Here is an 18,675-nt window from a genome sequence, read left to right as displayed (position 1 = left end):
TCAAAACTATACCCCTAAGGAAGGTCAAGTCTATTTTAATTTAGTGCTAAATGGCTTAATCTCAATCTGTCTTGAGATCTGCTGTGAAATTCACTTTGCCTGGATACAGAAGGTGAGTTTCTCCATCTCATATAAGTTTGTGCAAAATCCACAGATTTCTGACTGTTCTTCCCTACCTTTGGATACAAGATCTCATGGGCTGTTGGCAGGCTCTTTCAGGAAGTTGAGCTATTCCTGGGATTTCCTCTTTCACTACAGAGAATCTTCAGTTCTGGATCATTGCAACTGTTCAGCCCCCAAAGCAACTCATGTAGAGAGTGTGCCAGACCTTTCAAGTGATGGCTGTGGTGAAGGTATGGAACTGCCATGCTACATTTACGTATGAGAAGGAAGATGACTGGATGCTGTGAGGAGTGGATGCTTTCAGGGGATGGGTCTGTGGAGAGAAGCCTTGCAGCTGCTGCCAGGGACTAGTGGAATTTTTTTGATTTTTTGAAGTTAGGGAATAATTGATTTGTACTGTTGAGCTTCTCTAAGGCTCCCACCTGGAAAATTCCTTTGCTTTTACCCCATTAGTCCAGGTGCTGGAAATAATATTACATTTTATTGTTCTTATGTATTTTATTCTCCATAGGAAAACAATGCAGTCTCCACAGTCTTTCTATTACTTTACTCATTGATAATGTCTGATAACTGATAATGTCTGATAACTGATAATCATCCATTTGTGTCTGGAGTTCAAGGATAAGGAGAACACAAAGATGTGAGCTCCACCCCTACCTCCCATGATCCCAGTCTGTCCTTGCATGTAGAAGTTTCTCTTTCCACAAAGCTACTCAGACTTCAGGTAACCCAACACAACCAAACTGGAAAATTGACAAGGGTCAACAGCCCAAAGGGCAGGAACAGAGAAGACTTGGTTCAAGCAGTGCCACCAAATGCAGCTGCACCAGCTCTCAGTGTGAGAGAGATGAACAGGAGTGTCAGTGCCTGGAGGGTGTTAATGGTCCTGAGTGTCCTCAGGTGGGACCTCTCCACCCTCTCTGCCCATCAGCTCATGAGACCTATTCAATCTCAGCCTGCTCTCCTGTTTTTCCCAGAGCTATGCTGGAGGAATCTTGGTCTGGAGCTCAGCTGTCCTTGCCTGCCTATGGTCCCTGTTGATCTGGACCCAGACCTGCAAGTGGACTTCTCTTCTTGGCTGTGGATATGTCCTGTCTCTGTGGACCTGTCTGGTGCTCACTGAGCTGTGTTTGTCTCTGACTGCTGTCATCAGGCCTGATGCTGACCAGTGTATTGACTTCCATCTTGACCTGAGATCTGCCTCATCTTCATGGCCTTCCCTGAGTGCTGGGGCTCTTGACTGCACCTGGCTGCAGTCTCTGATCCTCACCTGCTTGCCCTTGGGTCCCTGTTCCTTAGGGAACAGCTGGCCCTTTCTGCTCTCTGACATCATCTTCCTCAAAATGTTCAGCTTCTCTCTGTGCATGGACTCCTCTTCCTTGCCAGGTGGATGGGTACATCTTGCAGCAATTAAGATTTTCAGGTATGTTATATAATATTCCAGTTTCTCTGAAGTTGCTTAGGGCTTTGCAGTTCTCTCTAATGACGGTAGGGCTGCAGCCTCCAAATAACCTAACCTGAGTTTAATCCCAAAGCCGTAACCCCTGCTGTTCCCCAGCAAGCCTCAGGCAGGCAGGTGGAATTCAGTGGGAGGGTGAGTGAGTTGCTGAAAAGGGCTATTTCCCAGAGCCAGCTTGCAGTGGCAGGTTTCCAGACCACTTTGTACATTTGGGGTTTGGAGGAAAAAAACACCACAATATTCTCTTTTTTCAGAGCTTCCTGAGAACACATAAAACATCACATGCACCATGTATTTCAGCTGAACCTCATGAGCATCCACAGACTTTGTCATGGTCTTATGGACTCCACTTAACAATAGCTTGTTTCATCCCAAAGCAAACAACCTGCTGAGAAAGGACCTATCAGGGAAGTGCCTTTACTAAAGGTGCTTAAGAAAGCACATATGAACAGTGCCACAACCTCTGCATTGAGTGTGGGACTTTGCTGTGAGTCAGTAGCTTCAGCTGGTAGAGACAGGACTTCTCTCTGTGTGGTACACGTGGAGAGATTCATGTATCACTGTTTTCTTGCCTAGAATGATCCTAAGAATAATATGAGGATAAGGAACAACAAAGAAATTGGAAATGGGGAGTGGGCATGCCTTGTAGAGGGCAAAGCAGAACGGGGGATTGACAGTGCAAACAAATCAGGGAGAAGTTGGTAAGCATTTAGCAGGCAAGAAAAGAGAGCTGCCCTCACAGCAGGGGTGAAGTGAGCTTTGTGCACAGTGTCAGAAAGACAAGAGTTATCCTGCTCTCCATCCTGGGCAGTGGCTTAGTGCTCCCACGTGTCCCTCCACATGCCTCCATCCCCTCAGTCTATTCACATGCACAACAAGCTGTTTCCATCTTCTGTAGCCAAGTCCTTCCTTTCTCCCATGGTGTCTGCCTTTCTTGCCTGTATCACCACTGTACACTTAATAATATTTATCTCTTCTGTCTACATTCCTATTGCATGTCTGCTCTTCTGAGTCTCCAGCTGTGCTTTATCTGGTAGGAATCAGAGGAGCAGATACTGAAATGCACCCTGTGCTCTTCAGCTTTCATCTCTTACACATTTAATGTCTGATTTCTCCTCTAACCAAGTCACTTCTATGCTGGAGCCAACTTGAGAGAACAAAGCCCACCCCAGAATGTAATTTAAAGCACCGCTGGAAGGTGCTCAGATATCCTCCTGGTGTGTGGTGCAAAGTCCCAGCCAGAGCAACTTGACTGCAGAGAAGAACTAAAATATTGTGCTCATAAGCCAGGAGACTAACTCCCCTTGCAGCTTCCTGAGAGGAGGGAGTGCATAATGGGGGGGGGGAGATGTAGTTATAAAGATTCTATGAGATTCTCTGTTCCTTAAGGGACTGTTAAAACCAGTCAATATTTATGAAGCTTTTAGTCTGACTCATGCAATTTGTTCCCCCTTCTATGTGCTTGTCTTTGGGGCTCAGCTGTTGCTTGGCCTGTTACTGATATAAAATTAGATGCTGTGGTTCAACTGTATCTTTGCTTAGAGAAAGAAAAGGGAAAGGTCCAAGGCAGTGTAGAGCAGCTCAGCTGCCACCTCACTGCAGGCAACCAAGGATCACACACAGAGGGGAGCATCACCAGCTCACATCTGACAGGAATTGTACTAAAGAGAACCAGTTCCTTGAGGTTTGGGCTGGGGAGGGTGAGGAGTGAAGCTGGGCTGCCTGTTTGACTTTTGATTCCAGTCCAGGGCTTGCCAGGAAACCATTCAACTTCTCAGAGAACAAGGCAACTCCAAAGTGTTGTCCTGCAGTGAGGGGGTGAAAGAGTAAATCAGGACTCTGCAGGTGTTGAATGTGGGATGAGGCAGCCTAGGGAGAAAACAGGGAGCAGAGGCAGTCATGCCCCATCTCTCACTTCTGCCTCAATCCTGAGCTGGAGCACCTCCTCCACCTCAGCCTCCCTGCTGACCGGGGTGACTTGGCTGAGGCTCCTGCTGGGGAGAGGAAGGCAATGTGGAAACATCTTCTGCTTTGAAATGTGCTGTGACTTGCTGGTCTCAAAGACAGTTCCATGATGCTCCTGAATGGTAAATATTGGTGTGCCTGTGTAATCTAATCTGACTAATCTGACCTCCATGTCAGGACAGTGTCCTGAAGAGGCATGATCTGGTATGAAGTGGTTAAACCACCAGATTTACCCTGAGCTTGACCCCTCTCTCTTCTGACTTGCCTTCTCCAAGCCCCAAGTTCGTCCTGGGTGATGAATGTAGCTTGTGCATGTATTATTTTGAGTAAAGACATGGCTGGGTGATTTCTGCTAAAAATATCAGTAAGGGCACTTTTAAGGTTGTGGAGGTCAGCTCTATCTGCTAACAGTGCCAACTTTCACTGTCAGTCCCCTTTCCCTCTCTTCCTGCTCAGTTACCATCTGGTGTTTTGGTTTATTGATAAATGTTGCCCATTTTTTTGGAAAACCGTCACTACAAGTCACCCAAGGGATGACTTGGAGCATACACAGAGCTGTAGTGTTTTGGTGAAACTTGTGCAGATAATCATAAACTTTGCCTTTTGCAGAGCCTGTCTTCTAACTTAGCTTTTCATTTGCACCTTGATCTACTGAGAGTCTGTGAGAGATCTACACATGCAAAAGAGTGTTTTGTTAATGAATGTTGAGTGAACTTGAAATGTGGGCTCCAGCTGAGGTTATAGGACATATTCATGCCTTACCACCCTGCAGCTTAGGAAGCAAAGCTGGCACAAGTGATAACACAGGAATTTTTTATTTTTTTTAATCCAGAAGAGGAGGGGCAGGTGCAATCATATTAAGTGATTTTTTTTTTTTAGGTAGACATATAAATTTTTCTTAGTGGAATATAGCAAAGTCACTGCTAGGCAAGAACTGCACCGACTTCAGCCCTCATCGAATTCCCTCTTACAACATCTGTGTGTTGAGGTTTCATCCAGGTAGTACTGGCTGTAAATATCTGACAATGACCAAGGTGCTTCATCACTAGCTGCCACAGTTGTTATGCTTCTTATGCCTCGATTGTGTGGGCTTGCAGGCAGCTCCCTGCAGTGCACTAAGTGAATAATGTATTATTCTGGTGGGTTCTGTTCTTCTGACATAAGAGTAAGGAATGACACATTTAGCTACTTTCTTCTTCTCTCATCTACTATGTAACACTTTTAATAATACTTTCCCTAAGTGAGATTTTTGGAAAGCATATCTCACTTCAGATTGCACATGTTTACTCTCCAACTTGACAGTCAAAAAACCCCCTTGTTCTGTTGTGGCATGGCTCAGGATTTTCCTAGTGCTCCTCGTTATGTTACATGTAAGCACAAGTTATGTTTCCTCTGCTCATTCTTTGCAATCACCCCATTCATTACCCCTGGTGAGCTTTATAATACCTTAATCCTTGCAGGCTTCTGCTCTCCTTGTTCTTCAGGGAGCCTGAATTCCCAAAGGCACCATTCAGCTACCTACGGAAATTGCACACCTGCTTCTTGGTGCTCCCTGCCAATGCTGTAATGTCAGCTTCCTCTCCTCCAGCCCTTCTGGCACAGGACTTCAAACTTCTCCTGAAGTGTCTTAGCTTAGAAATGCAAGGAGGTTGATGTATGAAGTATTATTTTTTTCCCCTGTCTGTTTTTTCCCCTGCATCACTATATCACCAGTCTTCCTCCCTGGGAGGCCCTGCAGCATCCTTGCTCTGGGCCAGGGGTAGGTTCTGTTCTTGATTTTTATTTATCACAGAGGGGAAACAATGCACTCACATCCTTCAGGCTTCCTGCAGATGGAATGGAGTCCTGCACTGGGTTTATAGCTTTATACAGGAATTTGACTTCGGAGAGAAAAACCAGAGCCTATGTCCCCAGAAGGAAGTTCCCCGGCATCAGTCACCTCTGAAATACTGGTTTTGGATATGGGCTTGTGCAATGCCTGCTAGCATGAGAGACCTAGAACCATTTTCCCCCATTCCTTTGCATTAAGCATTAATGGATGCACAAGTTCCTGCCTGTAGGATAATTATTCTCTGTGTCTATTCAGACAGCAGCCCCGTCAGTTGGAAGTGAGCTTTGCCGTCATTAAGGAGACTTTAACAAAGACTGTTCTGTCAAAAGTGAACATCTTTATGAGACTTAATTTATTTCACAGTTGTTGTTATCCTGTTGACCTAAAATGACAGCAGGAGACTTGGAGAGGTGCCCAGTTTATTCAAGAAGCAAGCACAAAACAGTCTCTGCCTGCCTGGAGAAAGATCTTAGCAGCATAAAGCAATCCTAGCTCCTAGTCCCCAAACTCTGTCTGGCAGCTCCTGCTCATCAAAGCTCACTGTGATTTTTCTGAGGGCCAGTCCAGATTGTGTTGCTTTTTTTTTTTCTGTTTTTAAGTATCCCAACTTCTCATTTGTGCATCCTCTCAGGAGTGTTTTCAGTGCTGTGAAAACTGGAAAAGTGTTGTGTGGTGTATCTGCGTAACAGTTTGGGTTTACTCCAGTGTTTAGGGGCAGATCAGATGCCTGGATGCAGGTAGGCAAAGTGCGCAGTGCTGGAGCTCCCTGGTGTTTAATACCTGAGTGGTGGCACAGTCCAGCTGCAGTGCCATGTCTGAGCCCCTGCCCCAGCTGCCTGGTGGAGCACACCCCTCACAGATGTGCCTGGTACATGTGGTCTGCCATGGAGAGGGGCAGCTGGAAAGCAGAGCCAAGCTGGGCACACAGAGCAAGGACAAGGGTCCAGATTTGCAGGCTGCAGCCAGGAGAAGTCCACCAAGACACAAGGAGAAAAATCATAATGGGAGGTGGTGTGATCTTTAGCCTTGGAGATTTTCAAGCCTCACCTGGGGAAGGCACTGAGCAACCTCATCAGATTTTGAAGCCAGTCCTGCTTTGAGCAGGGGGTTGGACTAGTGCCCTGCAAAATCTCTTCTGAATTAAATTACTCCACGAGAGAAGAGTTAAACTCAGATCAAATTCTGCTTTTTTCATGGGAAACAATATGGATTTTTCTTCCAACAGAAGGTCCTGTGAGAATAAGTACCTGCTTTTATAAAAGAGTGAAGGGTCACTATCTTGTTATCTTCAATAAAAAGTGGTTACTTTTCCCAGCTTTATTGGGATTCACCTACCCACTGCAACACGTACTACTTGTCAAGCTAGGTGCTGTACAATTTGCCCAGGAAAAGCTGATGACAGACTCTCAGAACAAACACCTTTCATGCTTTTTACCTAGAAGCTGCAGCTTGCAGACACAAGTGAGGGTTGGGAGGGTGATTTGAGATCAATCACGCTGAAGAGCTCTTTGATGGAGCCTAAGATGTGATGCTAACTGCAGTGCTAGCATTACATCAGGAGCTCGTTCCCTGGTTCCTGTTTAATTCCTTATCCTCAGTCCTGCTGTGGTCATTTTTGGATCTTCTGTAATCAAGTGATATATACCATCTTCCAATTTCAGAGACTTTATCTGAAGAATCTCTCAAAAATCAAGATAAAATGAGAGAGAAATCTGATGTCAAGAAGGCAAAGAAAATATTTGGTGTGTAATACACTGCCTTAGGGAACAGGTTGACAGTGTTGACAGGGTTTTGCCTGCATTACCCTTCCCAGGAGCCTGCTCCAGCCTTTCTGTGCTCTGACAGCTGGAGATGTTCCCTGCATTTCCACATTTCTAGCAGCAAGAACAAAATGTCATTTACTTTGTGTTCCTGTGGTTTCCTTAGGTTCTAGCAGAGCTCACCATCCACTGGCTATCGTTGAGCTTCAGCAAACCTTGCAAGATAAATAAATATAGCTACAGGAAAGCATCAGGAGCCCCTAATTTGTGTATTAGAAACCTGAAATCAGGAACTGCTCTGCTGTGACTTTGAGCACTGGGTACGAGATCCTACTTTAGTGAAGTTAAACACATGCAGGAAGACAGTGTACTCAGCCAGCAGCCACAGCATCCCAACATGGAATCTCCTGAATACAGTGCAGATTTATGACTTATTTATGTTGCTGGTTTTGGCCCTAGCCAGACAATTCAATATGATATAAATTCATTACTGAAGACTAGAGCAAAGAGCTGTGTGTGTGGAGTAAAGTGCGTGACCATTGGGATGGACAGCTTTAAAGCTTTGTTCATAAATGCAGGGCCATAGAGCGGCTCTGTTGCATTAAAGCTGCTGTGTAAATGTGAATGCTCCAGAACTTCAGCTTCTGCTGCTCTGACTTGAATACTTCATAATGAGAGAAGGACAGGAGAAAACCATACTCTGGGCTTGGAAAGGTGTGACCTGTGTCAGATCAGTACATTCGTTGCCACTTCTGCTGTATAGTCCTGGTTGCTTGGCCTCTTCTTTTGTCCTCACTTTTGTCCAATAAAAAATCATATTAAGTGACCAAAATCACTTGATTATGAAAAAGGTGAAAGATGTCCAGAGGAATATCTGACTTCAGAAAAACTCTAATTTAGGAGAAACTAGGAATGGATTTTAGACCTGTCATTAGCCCAGAGCTGTCTGAAACCATGAGGATTATTTGCAAGAAGTCCAGTTGTATGGGAGGGGGATTAGAAGGAGGAGCTGGGCAGAGCTGGGACTGTGACAGGAGATAATCAGTGTGAGCTGCCCCTTGGAGGGGCAAGACCCTGTGACTAATCCCCATCTGTGTAATCATATGGAGAACCTGTGGAGTGGGGCTCAGCTGTGCACTGCTCGCCTCTCTGTAAGTGGGTCCCACATCCCTCTGGGCAGAGGCCCATCAGCTCTGAGCGTGGGCCAGCACACAGGAGAGGTGTACTAGGTGTGTGCAATGTGAGAAGGGATCACAAATACACACAACCCCATGGCTTTTTCTGTGCAGGAGGCTAAGTTGAAGGGAAGGTGAAGGCAGTCAGATTGAATTCAGTCTATGCATACCCATGTTGGGATTGGTGAAATATTGTTTGAAAGGGGCAGAATTTGGGACAGATGATTCCTGAGTTTCAGGAAACAGGACTAAAAATTCAGGAGTAGCAAAAGGCTAACCGTTCTGGAAATAATTTTTTTTTTGTCATTTTCTTCAATGTTTTTGCTTTTTAATAAAATGGAAATGTTATTCCCTTTGATGTTTTTTCTGACATCTGACATCCTACTCTGTCTCCCTCAGCTCACATCCCACAGGGCAGAGCTTCCCAGAGCCTGTTGGAGAGGGGGAGCAGGAAATGGGCTCAGCCTCTGTATCCCCAATGCTCACTAGTGGCACAGGAGCCATGGGTCATAGGAACAGATGCTGGGAGTAACTAATTTTGAATGTGGCAATATTAACTTCTTCTTCTTCCTCTTGCATAGTCCTCAGCGTCACACATTATGATCAAACATAACAGCTGACATGAGTGACTGGTTGTGCTGAGCACAGCCCAGAGAAGCTCAGACGTCCCTAAACCCCAAATCCTCTTCCTCTTATCTTCTCCCCTGTGCCCACGGAACATCATCTCGTTCTGTTTCTTTGCTGCCGGCAAACCAAGGTGGGCAGCAGCTGTAAATCCTCCATCTCCGCCGAGAGCGGGCACCACCCGTGTGTGGCAGAGCACTGCCGGGATCCGCAGGCCTCTCACAGGGCTCCGGGAATCTCTCGCCTCTCCTCGAGAGGTGCCCGTGCCAACACCGCCCCGTCGTGAGGGACAAGGTGCGGGTCCGTGGCACCGCTGGGCAGTGGCTCCGAGGCTCCCCCGGGACACCTCTGCTTCTGCCAGGCCGGCGGAACAGTGCGAGCAGGGGGTGGCTGCTTTGGGGATGAGGGGCACAGGCAGCCGGACCCGGTACGGGAGAGCGCCGGGGGAGCGGAGCTATCCGTGAGCTCTGACAGCAGCCCCGGCCTCTCGGCGTGGCCTCAAAGAAGCCAACACCCCGCCAAACAATAAAACAATAATAATAACAGTAACAATAATAAACCCCAAATGTTTTAATAACTGCCCTCGGAAGCTGCCCGTCCCGCTGAGCTGCTGCCCGAGCCCCGCCGGCGAAGGGGAGGGGGAAGCAGCCCGGGACGCCCCCGTCCGCCTCCCCGGAAGGGGGGCGAGGGGCGGCGAGGCGGCCCCGCTCCGCCCCGCCCGGCGCTTTCTGTCCGCTCTCCCGCGCCGTACGGCCCGGCCGCGCCGGCTCCATCCGCTCCCAACTTTGTGGTGCGGGGCGCGGGCGGCACCGCCGCGCTGCCCTCAGCGGGGCCGCCCTCAGCGGGGCGCGGGCCCGGCCATGGCCGGCATCGGCATCGACCACTCCAAGCTGCCCGGAGTCAAGGAAGGTGCGGCTCACCCCGGCGCGGGGAGGAGGGGGCGCTGGCCGGGACGGGGCGGCGTGGGGGAAATGGGAGCGAGGCAAGGAGAGAAACTGTTGGTTTGGGGTGGTTTTTCTTAAGCGTTATCATTTTACAATTTCCAGGCGCCGCTGCGGTTCGCGGCGCTGGCGGGGAGCCGGGTCAGCGGGAGGGGACGGGGCGCTCCGTGCTCCGGCCGTGGCCCCGGGGTGCCCGGGGCTGTCCCGCTGCCGGTGCGGGATGTCCGGCGGGTGGCGGGAGGGGACGAGAGGCGGAGGCCGGCGCCGGAGCAGCGGCAGGGGCAGGACAGAACCGCAGTGGCTGGACAGGGAGCCGTGGCCGCTCTGCTGGCCTCGCTTCCGGCTCCCCTCCCCGGCAGAGCGGCGGGGGTCGGGCTGGCAGCGCCGCTGCTCCCCGGGAGCAGCGAGCGAGGAGCGGCGCTGGGGGAGGGAGGGCGCAGCCCTTTGTCTGCGCCGGGGCCGAGGCTGCCGCCGGCGCCGCCGCCGCGCTCCCCCCGCCGCGCCCGGGCAGCCGGGCTGGGGGCGCCGGCCGGGGCTGCGCTCCCCCGGCGGGTGAGGCAGCCGGGGCACCCTGCGGGAGATGGACCAGCAGCGATGTCTGTCCGTCCGTCCGTCTGTCCCTGGCAGTTACGGCTCGGCCGGGGTCGGAGACTCCGCTCGGGCCGTTGTTAAAATGGGAGTAGAGCTGTGGATATCCACAGATTTGGCGATTTGAGGGGGACTGGTGATTTTGAGGCCCCGGTTACAAAGAATTAACCTACTGGTTTTTATGAAGACTGGCCTGCATTGGGCTTGGGAGCGCCAAGCAGCCGCTCCCGCCCCGCAGACCCCCCGTGCCCCCCTCGCTTCCAGGGGTCCCGCTGGCTTGGCCTGTGCTCAGAGCACGGATTCACCTTCTGTCAGGCCTCGGCTTCCCTGCTAGCACAGTGCCTGCCTCACACGTGAGCCTTTGAGCTCAATTAAATGTGCCCTGGAGCTGCTTTGGGTTTAGAAAGCTTTGTAAGAGATAGTTTGTTCTTTCTGATAGTGATTTGTGATATAAACCAGTAGAAGCTCTGTCATAATCAAGTTAGTTTAGATTTACTCTCTTGTAATAGAGAGCAATGGTTTCCTGCCTAAAAAACCCCAAATTTCCTTAAACTTGTTTCTTTTTCCACTGGTGATTTTTTTTTCAAATTTCAAATTTCAATTCTTACAAAACAGCAGTTGTGAATTTGATGATTTAGCTGGCCAAGAGTAGAAAACCTGTTTCTGCACAGGCAGCTGGGGTTTCCTTTTGACCTTATGTCATCCTTTAATGCTTCACTCAGTGTTACTGGAACAAAAGCTGAAGCTGATGTTTTAGGGGTTAATATTCCTCCTGTTAAGTCATTAGCAGAACTGTTATTGGGCATTTTAGTGTGGTCAAGATCTCATCCTTAGAGTCTGTCCACACATGGTTGGTAACTCAAGAAAATGAATCCAATTAACCTTTCCAGTGGTTGATTAAAGTGAATTAAATCCCTGTGTAGATGCTTATATTCACAATTCAAGTGGGCTGGATTTGATTTGCCTTTATTAGTTTTTGAATTGGACTAACTGGGCTGAGCTGAGGTCGTTTACATTGTGAATGAAAGTACATGAACAGTGTTACAGTGTAACTCAACCAGTCCCTGGGAAATTTGCACCTATGCTATAGTGTGGATTAAGCTTCGAGAGTGTCCTGTTACTACGATCTGTTGTTACTTGATAGCAGTGGGATTATAGTAGTGTGCCAGAGCAACGTGCAAAGTAGATGAGGTTTGAGCCATGTTCTGCAAAGCCTCAGGCATGTGTCACGCTTTTAGTTTAATGGCATCACTTGTTTTTGTTTTGGAAAGTGTTGAGACTGAGCTATGGTTTGGATTAGGTCTTTTCGTGCTCTGTGTCAATGCCAGCCAAGGAAAGAAAAGCATTGCCTGCCATACGGAGGGAAATATTTATTGTTCCTGATAGAGAAATCAGTGTTGATCTTTCTGGAAAAAGCATTCCCTTGCTTTGTTTAGGGTAAAGGTCGGCTTAGTCATTCATTAACAATGAAGAACCTTTTGGTTTGAGTACTTTGTTCTTCACCAACTCTGCTTCAGGAGGAGGTGTTATGTCCTGAGTTCTCCCTGTCTTTCAGGACTGATCTCAAAAGCTGTTCTAAAAGTGGGATCATTCCAGTGCAGCGATGGCAGTGAAGATCTGATAGCTGTAGCTAGGTGCTCTATGAGGTCTTCTTTCCTCTTTTATCTCTAAAAGCATTTATATCAGCTCAAGACCTGAGGTGGATGGCATTTTGCTGGTGAAAACCACTTCACCTGGTCCAGTTTATTTTGTGGGCAGGGGTTTACTGGTGTAAAATACACCCTCAAAACACAGTTTTCTAGTATGAACTACACCTTGCTGCTGCAGCCTGGTGTCACAGACCCATTTTTCCATTAGTAGCAGAGTGGATCTGACCTCTGTGGTCAGTAAACCTCGTGTAAGTTATTTGTTTTGGTGTTAGTTGCAATCTGTGGCCTGTGCTTCTCTGCCTGCATTTCTGTTCATCTCCCAAGTGTCTGTGGCATATTTGCTTTTCACAAAGCAGCCTTTGCTGTTTGCTCTTTTGACCTACCTCAGGAGATTGCTCAGCTTTGTGTGTGTAGATCTTTTTTACTAGAGGTCTCATTTGTGAGCCTTTTGGTTATAAAAACATCCTAGAAACATTATTTTTATTAGCTACTTATAAAGCAAATGAAACTGTCTTGGGCTCTGCTTGATCTCTAACTGCCTCTCATCTCTTGTGACCTGATGCATTCCTGGGAGCTGTGTTTGGGAAGGGCTCCACCCTCTTTTGGCACTCAGCTGTGAGTGAGCCCTTGGACTTGAGAGGCATTTCTGGCTTCATGCAGGCAGGCTGAGCTGCAAGGGAGGTGTTTTGGAGCTGTGCAAACCATACCCCTCTCTGGAGGATGTGCCTGTGGTCCTGTCTGCTGTTGCCTTGCCAAAGGTCTGGGGCAACATCTTTGTGAAGGGAATGCCTGCCTACTCAGGCTGAGGCTCAGTCCTTCATCCATTGCAGTCTCCAAGAGTCATCAGTTGTTGGCAGCAGCAGAAGAAAACGAGGTCCAGGCATTCTCCCAGGGACTCCTCATCTTCCTGCTAGTTTGAATCCTCTGTGAGGAGAGAAAAGGGAGGGGTGGGATGGGGGAGGACTCTGAACTCTGCCCCAGTAGTGTGCAGCTCTGGAGAACTGTGGAAATTTGCAGTGGGTGAAGTGTTTTTATTGAATTTTATTTTCAGTAGTACTGTAAGGAAATGCAAGGGCAGTATGTCTGGGCTGATGATTAGAACTGACCCTGCCACTACTGTCTGGAGCTCCAGCCTTGACAAAGGCTGATTGTGGCACCTGTGCATGGAGAGATACAACAACACTCACACTGCTTCCTATTCTTTGTTCAGCACCTGATTTGACTTTTGGGAGCTGTACATTCAAATGCTGCTGGTTGTAATCTGCTGCCCGAGAGGCCAGTATCCAGAACGTGGTAGTAAAAGATACAGCTCTGACTGTGACCTTGGGGAAACAGGAAGAGCTTGAATATTTTCTGTCTTGGCAAGGTGTTCTCTGGGGCAGGCAGTCTGGCTGGCTCTCTTTTGCCTTAGCATAAATTGAATAAAAGTTTGCTGTTAGCATCAGTCTTCCTCTTCCTCCCAGCTACAGACCTTTCTGCTGACCTCTGCAGCTTAACATGACCTCTGCTGAGACTCCTGCAATAAAAACCTCCTGGCTACTGACCCTCCCAGTGACTGGGGAGGGGGATGAGGTCTGAGGTGCAATGTGTCAGGCTTCCATGGAGCAGACTGAGGTTATTGGCTTATTATGAGGCCTTTGGTGCCTGTCTGTGCTCAGCAACATGAGAGTGGACAGGAGAAATTTGATGTCTGTCAGAGGTGGAAGAGGATTGAAGAAGTGTGAATGGCTGGCACGGTGTCTGATGAGGAAAGATTCTGCTTAGGGGTTTTTCAGGGGAATGTTTTGAGGGATGAGCTGTCAGCTGTATTCATCTGAAGGAAGCATTGGCCTTTAACTGGATTAGTATAATCAGGGCAACAATTTTGAGAGCAGCTGAGGGTCAGCCGGGTCATTGTGAAGCCACCTGCCCCATGCCCTTTGGCTCCAGCTGGGATTTTTCCTTGCAGCATCATGATTTTCTGCTTTGTGACTTCCTTTAAGGGTTTAAGGGCTCTGAGAAATTCAGGCAAGATGGATGGCTTGAGGGCAGCGGGGAGGTGGAGAGTGATGGGACATAGACGCAGGTCACTGGCTCACATCCAGCTCTTCTGGGTAATAGGAGATCTGTTTTTCCAGCATGCATGAGTTCTGTAGCTGAGGCTGTGGCACTCATTTCACTTCTGGTTAAAGCTGGGTGAAAGTTTTATTTTGCATTCAGTGGTTCTGGGTCTGCAGTGCTTGGCAGAGATGGGCAGGATTAGCATATTTCATGCTCTTGGCTCTGAAAGGCAGCTGAACAAGCCAGGTCTGCCTCCTTCCATCCCTAAATCCTTAACACTTCTGTGAGCTGCTGGGGAGGTTCTGCTGAGGCAAAAAGATTGCTCAAAAAGCTTTGGCAGAAAGACACCCCAAGACTCCCATTGATGCTTTTTGCAGAGATGTTTCCTTGGCTCCTGACAGATTTTTGGATGGGGGTAAGAGGGGACACATCCTATTTTTGCACTGATTCCTGGGGATACAGGGATAGCAGCGGGGGGTTTTCTCCTGTTTACGATACAACATCATGACTTGGTCCATCACCCATTGCTGGTCTCTGGGGAATGCTCCCAACTGAGCAGTGTGTTTATGGTCACCACGGGCCTCTGTTTAATCTTTCATTTCCTGTGGCCATGGGAAACATCAGAGGATGCCAGGCAGGAGTTGGAGATGGCTGCTGCAAGGAGCAGGAAAGGCCAGTTCTGCTCTCTCTGGTGCAAGAAAAACCCCACTTGGAAAAACAATGGGATATGCCTTGGAGCTGTGTGAAACTTCTGTTTTGCTGGAATAAGCTTTCTTTTTCTTGCTCAGAGTCATCCAGTTCACATGAATGTGCTGATTTATAGGACAAAGTGACAAGTTCCTTGCCTGCTTCTTTCTCCCCTTTCCAGAGTGTCCCCAGCTGGTTGGCTTCCTGCTCCTTCACTGCTACTCCTGTGTAGTGCTGGTTTGAAGGCTGAAGGGCTGAGGAAGGAGGTTGGTCTGTTGGTGAAATTGCCTTAAAACTTAAGAAGCTTTAGGTCCATTTTCTGGTGTGACACTCACTGCTGGCTTGACCTTCAGCTGTTCTCCAAGAAGGTGATAACAACAGCTGCTGTTCACTGCTGGTTGGCTGCATTGCAGGGAGCAAAGGGCATGTTTGCTGGACATTTCCACCAGGAAAGCTGCAGTCTCCCTGGAGGCTGATGTGTGTCAGCAATGCTCTCTGTTCACCTTACAGCACTGGCTTTTCCACAGAACATGTACAGGACTTTGTGAAGGTCCCTTGACATTTCATTTCTACTTCTTTTTTGAGAAATAGAAATTGGAGCCTTCCTGCTGTTTTCTTTCTCAGTACTTGAAAAGATGCCACACAGCTCACTGAGTGAGTGTTGTGTGGCCTTGACACTGTATGGCTGCAGGGATGATGTTTTAGCTGGGCTGGGAAAGGAACAGGAGAGTGCAGCATCAGGCTGGCTGTGTAAGGGGTGCAAGGCAGTGCTGTTGTGAACCTTACCTTGAGCAAAGGAGATCATTCAGGTCTTATTGCTCATAAAATTTACCCTGTAAGCCCAGGCACCCTGTGAATTAAGTTTGCCAGAAGTGTTACTCTCCCTGGGGAGAAAGGTGTAGATGAAAGCCTGCTCAGAGCCTAGCACAGCCCATCTGCACCTGCCCAATTATTTTGTGTCAGGCTCCTGAAGATCAGCTGATGGTTATTTTCATTGCACACCAACCCACGATGTCACCGCCACAATGCTCTGTCAGCCAAACTAAAATAGGGAGATCTTTTTGTCTTCGGCCTGGTAGAGGTTTGGTTTGTGTGCACTTGGTAGCTCCACCCAGCATTATGTGCTCTTCAGGACAGAAAGTCAAAGTGGTTTGTGAGTGAGCCACTTTTCTTCACTTCCCTTTTCAAAAGAGGTGTGACAAGCCATGTGCAGTGAAACTGAGTTCCTGTGTGCATTTTCGTTCATCCTTTCCTGAGCCCTTCTGCTGAACCAGAACTTGGTAACCAGAGGAGTCAACTCTAAGGGGAAATGTTACGTGGGCTCAGTATGTGGTGTTCAATAAGTGATGACAAAGGGGAAAAGGACATAAGTGAAGAAATATTTGAAAACACCGAGACACAGACATTCCATAAGGACACTGACAGGAGTGACATGAGAAGTAATGGGACAAAAGGGAGGAAGGAAGTTTATGCAAACAGGAGTATTTCCTGGCAGTGAGAAGGCAGGGGTTTAAATTCCTTTCTGCATTATATGTGTAGCATTGGCTCTTTACACCCAGACAGGACAAGAGGCTGGAATGTGCTCTGGCTGGAAATGGTCCTTGCAGAGGGACTGTTGCCACTGACTTGGCACATGGCTTGGGGTAATGCTGGTCTGGCTCAGGGAAGCCTTCCCTGGTGTGGATGGAAAGCTTCTCTATCTCTGCGCAGCACAATGACTTTGCACTGCAAAAGCAGCTTATTATATCTATCTGTTCTGGTTACAGCAAGCATTACTTGTAGCATCCTGGTGCAAAGAAATGGCCTCTCCTTCTGCTCTGGTATTAGTTTTATTATTGAGGTGCTGGCTGGTGGCACGGGAAGGATTTATGACCTAAATTCAGCAGCAGCTCCTGGAGCCTTTGGCAGTGCTGCTGAGGTGAGGTGGTGGAGCACAGCACGGAGAAGGCCTGGGAATTTTCCAAGGCACCAGGGTGTTGGCTGTTTTCATGGCAGGCAGAGAGCTCTGCTGTTCACAGGGCTGTGCTCTCCTGCAGGCCATCTGCCTGGCGCCAGGTTTCCAGAGGAAGTTGATGTTGGGAAGAGGCTGAGCTCTCCTGACCTTAATTGCAGTGATGGAAGGACTGAGTCCTTGGCTAGGGCTGCACAGCCCTGCCTGGATTCCGCACATCCCTGATGCAAGGTGGAAAAAGCAGGTTTGTCTCCAGCTCAGTGCTCACTTACCTGGTATTCCAGGCAGCTGGCATTGCCCACAGCACCGACTCTGGCTGTGTAACAGGTGAACTTAACTTGGTCCTGATTTAACTGTTCTTTTTTTAACTTTTTCTTGTTTTTAAGAAGCTGTGAGTATGCAATATCACCTGAAGGTGATACAGTTCCCAAAGCAAAAAAAAAATTACCTTTACTGACCTGGAGCTCATGTAGTGCTCTCGGAGAGGAGAAAAGGCTGCCAGCCTGCTTCTTCCTCATGCTTTGCAATGTATATGAACTGTGGGCTCAGATGCCACAAAGCAGTTTGCTTCAAAATGATGCAGGGAGCTCTGCCTCCCTGTCCATCTGGTCTCAGAAGTCAGAGACTTATTTTTACCCTTGTATGCCAGGGTTTTAAATCTGTCGTTGCACTTAGGGCAGTGTTGCCAACACAAGGTTGTGACAGGAAAGGGAACATGTATTGTTAGTGCTGTAGCTTTACTGATTTGTGACTTGTAGATAGATGTGGAATTTTGACTGATCTGGGGCCAGCTTTGGTACTTTGTGTTCCAGAGCTGACCAATAAACCTGGAGAACTTAAACACGGGAAGCAAGGGGGGAGAGGGGAGAGTACCCGTGAGGAGCTGTGGAGCAAAAGAGAAGGGTTTTGAAACAAACCAACCACCTCGGCTGGCTGGGTAGAGGATAGTTGTTCTTGCAGAGTAGTTTGCAGTGCTGGCAGCAGCTGAACGGGTGGCTGACAGGAGTCTTTGCTTGCATCCTAGCAGCCACCTTTCTAGGGAAAAGGAAGCTGATAGGAATCTGTGCAAGAATTGGAGCTGACTGCAGGCTTAGTTCAGATACCTTCTGCTTCGAATGCTGCAGCTGGCAGGGGAGGCTGCTCAGAGGCCCATCCTGCTGGAGCTTTGCTTCTCTTAGTATGTGATCTGGAGGAATAAAACCTGGCTGTTTGAATGTGCACTGCCACTGTGGTGTGTCCTTTCAGCTGCAGCTCTGGTTTAGCTACAAGCCATGGAGCACTCTCAGGGTTGGCTCTAGTCATCCAAAGGCTGAAGAGAAGGTGGCATCTCTGGGGACTCTTTATTCTGCTCGTTTTTTCCAGAGGTTATTGTTTCTCTGTACAACTGCAGGTCACTGTCATGTAAAAGCACGCTGTGGGGTTAGAGAGAGGAACTTGAACCTTTTTTTGGCACTTGGCAGCTTCTGTGTGGGTGTGAGGTTTCCAGCAGTCAGCCTTTTGTAAAGCAGTCGCTAAACTGAGTCAGGGCATGAAGCTGCACCAGAGGGGTGTTCAAACCTCCCTTTTTGCATCCTGTCTCCCTTGTATTTTCTACATTATCTTTCAGGATTAAGCTAGAGGAGAACCCTGTGAGAGCTGACACTTTGCATTATCTCTGCTCCCAGCTGCCTCTTTGGAGCTGCTGTGTGAGGTTATTCACCACAGCCTGAGGGCTGAGAAATGCTGGTGAAATATCTGCAATCCAGGGTGCCATGGCTCCTGAAAGCCATCCTGAACCACAAAGTGGGCCTGCCAGCTCTCTGCAGAGAAACTGCTGAACTGAACAAGGAGTTTAGCTGTGCATTCATCAGAGAATGGAAGTTTTGCCTATCTGGGAAAGTTA

The 18,675-nt window shown here is 48.4% G+C and overlaps 1 protein-coding gene across 1 annotated transcript in view; it reads left to right on the top strand.

Moving 5' to 3' along the window:
* Positions 1–9,726: 9,726 nt before the first annotated feature.
* CCDC50 (coiled-coil domain containing 50) overlaps positions 9,727–18,675 on the top strand; it is a 41,804-nt gene continuing 32,855 nt past the window's right edge. The window contains 1 exon segment of the mRNA XM_036388746.1: positions 9,727–9,846. Coding sequence (XP_036244639.1) covers positions 9,798–9,846 — 49 coding nt within the window. The 5' untranslated portion in view covers positions 9,727–9,797.

This window comes from Molothrus ater, chromosome 10 (genome assembly GCF_012460135.2).
Source record: "Molothrus ater isolate BHLD 08-10-18 breed brown headed cowbird chromosome 10, BPBGC_Mater_1.1, whole genome shotgun sequence".
Taxonomy (NCBI): domain Eukaryota; kingdom Metazoa; phylum Chordata; class Aves; order Passeriformes; family Icteridae; genus Molothrus; species Molothrus ater.
This window is presented reverse-complemented; position numbering and strand designations above follow the sequence as displayed.